The sequence below is a fragment of the Triticum urartu genome, chromosome 7A (genome assembly GCF_056163025.1).
Source record: "Triticum urartu cultivar PI428250 chromosome 7A, HENAU_Tu73, whole genome shotgun sequence".
NCBI lineage: Eukaryota > Viridiplantae > Streptophyta > Magnoliopsida > Poales > Poaceae > Triticum > Triticum urartu.
The window spans coordinates 203,449,984-203,457,557 of NC_141879.1; the positions used below are offsets into that span (position 1 = coordinate 203,449,984).

At 55.0% G+C, this 7,574-nt stretch overlaps 1 protein-coding gene across 1 annotated transcript; it reads right to left on the bottom strand.

Annotated features, from left to right (window-relative positions):
• Positions 1-299: 299 nt before the first annotated feature.
• LOC125525561 (uncharacterized) lies at positions 300-3,419 on the bottom strand. Its single transcript, XM_048690569.2, has one exon. It carries the CDS (start codon positions 3,330-3,332, stop codon positions 636-638), a length of 2,697 nt encoding a protein of 898 aa, XP_048546526.2. The 5' UTR covers positions 3,333-3,419; the 3' UTR covers positions 300-635.
• Positions 3,420-7,574: the final 4,155 nt, after the last annotated feature.

A 7,574-nucleotide genomic window follows, 5' to 3' on the forward strand; every position in this document is an offset into this window, starting at 1 on the left:
TTAGCATGAATAATAAACATTTATCATGAAATAAGGAAATAAATAATAACTTTATTATTTCCTCTAGGGCATATTTCCTTCAAATTATCCCATAACTAGTTAAGAAGCCCCAATAAATAAGGAAGACGGCTTATGATAAAAGTTAGGGAGGAGGCGGCTTATGTTTTAATCCGCCAAAAGAACTGGCCCGAACTATGATAACATATGAATGCCCGTGAGAAAAAGTAGCTTGAGCCATCTACATTGACTTTATCTTTCTCTCCAACGCAAGCTACCACAAATGAGCCTAGTAAGGAATAGAAAAAAAAACTCTACTACAGATGCATCTCCAACAATGCTACAACGTTTAACATTTTTGCATGCATCTCTATTTTTCACTCCTAATTTTTCATATTTTTACACCGAACAACATTTTTTCTTCTTAGCATTCGCCTCCTGCACAGGATCCTGTTTCCCCGTGCTAACATATTTCTTCTAACACCCTGATCCTGTCGAGGTATCATCATGGGGCTATGCATTGGACATTGCCCTACGAAGCAACAATCCGACTGTTCATTAGAATACCAGTCTTACTCCAATTAACAGGAGCTGGAAACAGAATTTCGAAAAGATAAATCTACATGAGCTTCAAGCCTTCAACACGGGGAGGACGAACATCTCCTTATTTCTTTCGGCACAGCGGGCAGCGGCTGCTTCGGGGTACTGGCCACCCTCCCTCGGCCTCTCCGGCCGCCCAGCATCCAGAGCACGAGGTGGATGCCGACGTAGGCGAGCACGGCGGCAGCCAGCGCGATGACGTACCCGGACGTGTGCCACTCCCGGCTGCTCCCGGCGGCGTAGGCGCCCAGGAGGCCGAGCAGGACCAGCACGATCGCCGTGTTCATGGCGTAGAGCAGCAGGGCGTCCTGCAGGGACTCCTGCAGCAGCAGCACGATGACCACCACCGACGCCACGAAGGAGGTGGAGTTGCAGTAGAAGAAGGCCCGGAACCGGGCCAGGTCGCTCCCGCGCAGCAACGGGTTCCCCGCGGTGGCCCATCGCTCCGACACGCCGCCCGGCGGCTTCAGGCCGGCCTGGTAGGTGACGCTTGCCGCCAGGATCGCCAGCAGCATCAGGTACTTCCGCCGGCTGGAAGTCGCCTCCGTGCTGGGCCTGGGCCTGGGTGAGCTACTTCGTCGTCGTGGCCTAGAGGAGGAAGACGGCGTGTTTGCCTTGCTGCTGCTGCCGGCGGCGGCGCTTGACCCGGAGGAGGAGCCGTCTTCTCCGTTGACGGTGGCGCAAGTTTTGAAGAACTTGAAGAACACGAGCAGCTGCACGACTATGAAGGCGACCACGGCGCCGACGAGCACGAAGACGTAGATGGACGTGCGCAGCTGCCGGGCGCACCCGGCGGCGTAGGCGCCCATCAGGCCGAACAGGGCGACCACCATGCACACGTAGAGCGCGTAGCACCGTATGCCCGGCCGGTACAGGTTCGGGTTCACGAGCATGACGATGAGCGCCATGGACGCCATGAAGCTCGTGGAGTTGCAGTAGAAGAACGCCAGGTACCTTCTCCGGTACTCGTCGTGGTCTTCGAGGACTGGGGAACCCGCACTGTATTTGGGGCCATCTTTGGTCCAGAAGCCGCCCGGCGGGGTGAGCCCGGCCTGGTAGGTGATGGTGGCCACCAGGATGGCCAGGAGCAGCAGCCGCTTGCGCCGCTTGTCGATCCTCCTCTTCTCCTTGTCGCTCAGCTCTTCGTGGTGGAGGGTGAAGAAGACGACATGGATGACCACGTACACCAGGACGGCGCCCGCCAAGGCCACGACGTAGATGGAGGTGCTCACCTCCCGGCAGCTCCCGGCGGCGTAGGCGCCGATGAGGCCAAACAGGTCCAGTATCATGGCCACCTCCAGCGCGTGCCCGCTCATCAGGCTCTTGTTCTGGACCATGAGGATGACGACCAAGGACGCCACGAACGCGGTGGAGTTGCAGTAGAAGAAGGCCTTGTACCGAGCAGCGTGCTTGAACTGGAGGATCGGGTCGCCGGCCTTGAAGCCTGGTGGCACAGCCTCCGGGTCGCCGTCCGACCACACGCCGCCGGGCGGGTCCATGCCCGCTTGGTAAGTGATGGTGGCGGCGAGAGTGGCGAGCAGCAGAATCAGAGATTTGGCCTTCTCGATGCCTTCGTTCTTGTTGCCTGTGATCGCCGCATCGGCGTGGCTCCCTTGCCACCCGCCGCCTGGTGTTGCCGCCGGCAACTCACGCGCCGGCGATGAGATTTGACTTTCGGTCTGGTTCTGGTGGCACCCGCGTTGTTGCAGCCAGTGTGACGCGCGCGCGGAGATGCTCTTGAGTCTTAGCCAGGAGGAGCCGCTGCTCTCGGGAGGATCCGGGACGAGCACCATGACCACCATCACGAGGAGGATGTACACGAGCACCGCGGCGACGAGAACGACGACGTAGGCCGTCGTGTCGGCCTTCCTCGAGCTCCCGGCGGCGTAGGCGCCCAGGAGGCCGAGCAGCACGACGAGGATGAACCCGTACATCTGCAGATCGGCGTAGCACCTCTGCAGCCGTCGTCCCAGGAGCAGCACGATGATGAGCAGCGACGCGACGAACGCCGTGGCGTTGCAGTAGAAGAAGGCCATCAAACGGGCGGATTGGTGGGCCTTCAGCATCGGGTCGCCAGCTTTGTGGCCGCCCTCGTCGGCGTCGGCGCCACGGAAGCCGCCGGGCGGGCTCAGGCCGGCGGCGTACGAGATGCCGGTCGCGAACGTGGCGAGCAGCAGCAGCACCTTGCGCTGCTCTTTGTGCTTGAGCGCGTCATCCGGGCTCTCCTCCTTGCGAGCCGATGGCGCGTAGGCGGCGAGGAGGATGTGGATGCCGACGTAGGCGGCGAGAGCGACGACCAGCGTGGAGACGTACACGGTGGTCGGCAGGTCCTCGCAGCTCCCCGTGGCGAAGGCCCCCATGAGGCCGAGCAGGTCCAGCACCATGACGAAGCGGAGCACGGCGAGCCACGCCGTCCGTCTCTCGTTGAGCACGAGGAGGAGGAGGTTGACGACGAGCGACGCCGCGAAGGCGGTCGCGTTGAAGTAGAAGAAGGCGAGGTACCGCGGAGAGTGGTACAGGATCGGGACGCCGGCTGTGTGGCCCATGGGGTCAGGCTTGTCCTCCTGCCAGACTCCCCCGGGCGGGCTGAGCCCCGCCGCGTACGTCGCCGTGGCCACCAGCGTGGCCAGCAGCATGAGGTACTTCCGCAGGTGGTACTCCCACGACGGCTCTTGCTTGGCCGCCGCCGCCGCCGCTCCGGTGACGAGCTCCACCTTCTCGGTCGACGTCGCCATTTTACTCGCCACAGCTAGTGACCTCTATCTCTGTTACCTCTGGTGCAAGACTGGAGGCGTGGGAGGAAAATGGTGTGCCGATGGATGGATGGACGCGCTCGTGCCGCTGCATATATAAACCCTTGAGCTACGAGCCCACGACTACGGTCACACGTGCGGATTAACTCGAAAGGACGCCGTGTTCATTGAACGTTCCACCCCCCTTGCGCGGCTAACATAATTAAACTTGTTCTAGGCCTGTCTGTACCTGGCCATGCCATCTCTACTCTCTACTTTTTTTTTTTGCGAGTGCTACTCTCTACTTCTTTACTATTATTAAACAAGCAAACATATTCATCACTAAATACACCCAGCCTAAGATACACACAACAACGCGAAGCAATTACAGCCGCATGATTAGATCCACTTAGTTTAATCTAACCATTAAAATTATACTAACCCTCAGTCAGAATTGCGTTTAGCAATTTGCCCAAGTGGATGAAAACTCCGCCGAACCAAACGTTCTGCGCTCCACCTCGATACATCGCTCCGTTAAACCAAGGAAGGAAAAAAACACAACCCGATGTCAAACAGATAGGTATTTGCAGGCGAGTGATGCGGGCAACGCGGGGCGGTGGCGGCGACAGCTCGATGCAGGGAGGCGTGGGCTCCGGCGGGGCTGGCATGGATCTGGCGGATGTCAGCCAGATCGGATGGACGACGTGCGGCTCCGGCGAGTCGGGAAGGTGGCACCGGCGAGTCGGGAGGGTGGCACCGGCGGCTGAGCTCCTCCATGGACTGCTGCAGTTCCAGGGAGAGAGAGCTTCGAAGGCCCGCCTTTTCGATCCGGGGCCCCTTCTTCCAGCCCTCTTGAGCACCGACGCCGTTGTCGTTCCCCTTCTTCTTAGACCCCCGGGACGTCGTGTTGCCGCGGTCTCCACCCCGTCCCGGTCTTCACCCGGCCACCGGGTCTCCTCCCTCCCTTTGAGGTATGCATGAGCAGCTAGGTTGTCTGATTGCTTCTTCACAACATCAATTCTCCTTGCTAATTCAATCGGTCAATCCCACTAGGATGGGGATGGGACCTTCGCAATTTCTTTTTTTTATAGAAAAGGCGAGAGCCTGATTTTATAAATAAAGCCACCAGGCAGAGTCAACACAAACCACAACGACCAACCACATAACACAGACAGACTATCATCCAGAACCGCAAAGGATAAAGTAGAATTACATGGCTCCCAGGCCAGTACACGGCACGCAGGCCGGAGGGACTAAAGACATCGACAACAGGGCCAACAACACCTAATTGCCAGCTTGAACTGGAGAGATGGAGATAGCAAAGGTCTGAATCTTGGATAACATCGCGTCAAAAGCGTCCCTGTCCTCCTCCTTAGTCAATAATCTCCACTGCTGCAAGAATATGCAAGTCTTAAATAAGCAATCAGGAGGTTTAGCAGGGAAAACACGTTCAATAGTAAATTTGTTACTTGTCGTCCAAAGAGTCCAGCACATTGTTGCAAAGCCCACCCAAAACAATCTCCTCTGGGCCCCAACCAAATTATTGGCCAAGGTACGCAGGTCAGAGAAGGAGGTCGGGTTCCAAGTAACATGCATCCAGGATCTGATACAACACCAGAATAATTTAGCCAGCACACGATGAAAGAAAATATGCATTGTGTCTTCTCTCAACCCACACAAGGCACAACGATCAGACCCAGGACCATTTCGCTTACGGATCTGGTCACCAGCCGGCAACCGCCCACGGGAGGCTTTCTAGAGGAAAATCTTAACCTTAGGAGGAATACGAGCCCTCTAGATCCATTTAAATTTGGATGTGGTGGACCCAGCAATCAACTTACCATATAACGCTTTTACCGAAAAACGACCAAAGGAGGAGTGGGGCCGGACAACCGTGTCTTCCTCCTCCGAGAGCGTAGGGAAGACGGCAACGAGACGCTGCCAATCAGCCAACTCTACGGGAGAGAGAGAGAACGACGTAGTTGCAGGTCCCAATTATTGGAAGCGAGCTCAAAGATTGAGATCTCAGGGTTCGGACAATAAGAAAAAAGAACAGGGAAAGCATTAGCCAGCGTGGTCGAGCCGCACCACCAGTCGAGCCAGAATCTAGTAGATCTGCCATTGCGGACAACAAACTTGACGAGACCTTGGAAAATATGCCTAAGCTTAATGAGGTCTCTCCAGAATTGAGATGCCCCCGAGGCGCGAGCAAACATAGGACTAGAAGAAGGGAAATATTTAGCTTTGAGGATGTTGAACCATAGGGGCTTGTCCGGGGTAATGGTCATGATCTTCCACCACCATTTGATGATCAAACATTTGTTCATGACTAAAGTGTTGGTGATACCCAGCCCCCAAGGCTTTTAGGTCTGCAAATAAGGTCCCACTTGACCATGCGATACTTACGTTTGTTGTTAGCCGCATTCTAGTAAAAAGCACCTCTATGTTTATCAAAGCCAGCATGAGTACCATTAGAGAGCAGGTAGAATCCCATAATGAACATAGGGAGAGAGGTAAGGCAGGCGTTGATCAAGGCCACATTACCAGCCTGAGAATTGTATCTACCCCTCCAGTTCATGACACGGTTGCCAACTTTGGCCACCGTAGGAGCAAAGCCTTTAGCAAGTAACTTGCCAGAGGTGACTGGCAGACCCAGATATTTAAGAGGGAAGGAACCAAGAGAGTGATGACCCACAAGTGTAGGGGATCTATCGTAGCTTTTTGATAAGTAAGAGTGTCGAACCCAATGAGGAGCAGAAGGAAATGGTAAGCAGTTTTCAGTAAGGTATTCTATGCAAGCGCTGAAATTACCGGTGACAGATAGTTTTGTGATAAGGTAATTTGTAACGAGTAGCAAGTAATAAAGGTAAATAAGGTGCAGCAAGATGGCCCAATCCTTTTCGTAGCAAAGGACAAGCCTGGAAAAACTCTTATATGGTGTAAAGCGCTCCCGAGGACACATGGGAATTATCGTCAAGCTAGTTTTCATCACGATCATATGATTCGCGTTCGGTACTTTGATAATCTAATATGTGGGTGGACCGGTGCTTGGGTACTGCCCTTACTTGGACAAGCATCTCACTTATGATTAACCCCTATTGCAAGCATCCACAACTACAACAGAAGTATTAAGGTAAACCTAACCATATCATGAAACATATGGATCCAAATAAGCCCCTTACGAAGCAACGCATAAACTTGGGTTTAAGCTTCTGTCACTCTAGCAACCCATCATCTACTTATTACTTCCCAATGCCTCCCTCTAGGCCCAAACAATGGTGAAGTGTCATGCAGTCGACGTTCACATGACACCACTAGAGGGATGACATGTGGGGGAACGTTGCAGAAAACAAAAAATTTCCTATGGTTTCACCAAGATCCATCTATGAGTTCATCTAGCAACGAGTGATCGGATGCATCTACATACCTTTGTAGATCACGAGCGGTAGCGTTCAAAGAACGGGGATGAGGTAGTCGAACACGGCGTGATCCAAATCACCGGAGATCCTAGCACCGAACGGACGGCACCTCCGCGTTCAACACACGTACGGTTAGCGTAACGTCTCCTTCTTCTTGATCCAGCAAGAGGGAAGGAGAGGTTGAGGAAGATGGCTCCAGCAGCAGCACGACGGCGTGGTGGTGATGGAGCTGCAGTACTCCGTCAGGGCTTCGCCAAGCGCTATGGAGGAGGAGGAGGTGTTGGAGAGGGAGAAGGAGGCAACCAAAGGCATGGATGAAAAAGCCCTCCTTCCCCCACTATATATAGGAGGGCCTAGGGGGGGGGGGGGCGCCGGCCCTAGGAGATCCAATCTCCTAGGGGGGCGGCGGCCAAGGGAGGTTTCCCTCCCCCCCAAGGCACCTAGGGGTGCCTTCCACTTGTGGGACTCTTCCCCTTTGGAAACCCTAGGCGCATGGGCCCCTTGGGGCTGGTGCCCTTGGTCCATGTAGGCCAAGGCGCACCCCCTACAGCCCATGTGGCCCCCGGGGCCGGTGGACCCACCCGGGACCCTTCCGGTGGTCCCGGTACAATACCGGTGACCCCGAAACTTGTCCCGATGGACGAAACAGCACTTCCTATATATAATTCTTTACCTCCGGACCATTCCGGAACTCCTCGTGACGTCCGGGATCTCATCCGGGACTCCGAACAACATTCGGGTTACTGCATATACATATCCCTACAACCCTAGCGTCACCGAACCTTAAGTGTGTAGACCCTACGGGTTCAGGAGATATGTAGACATG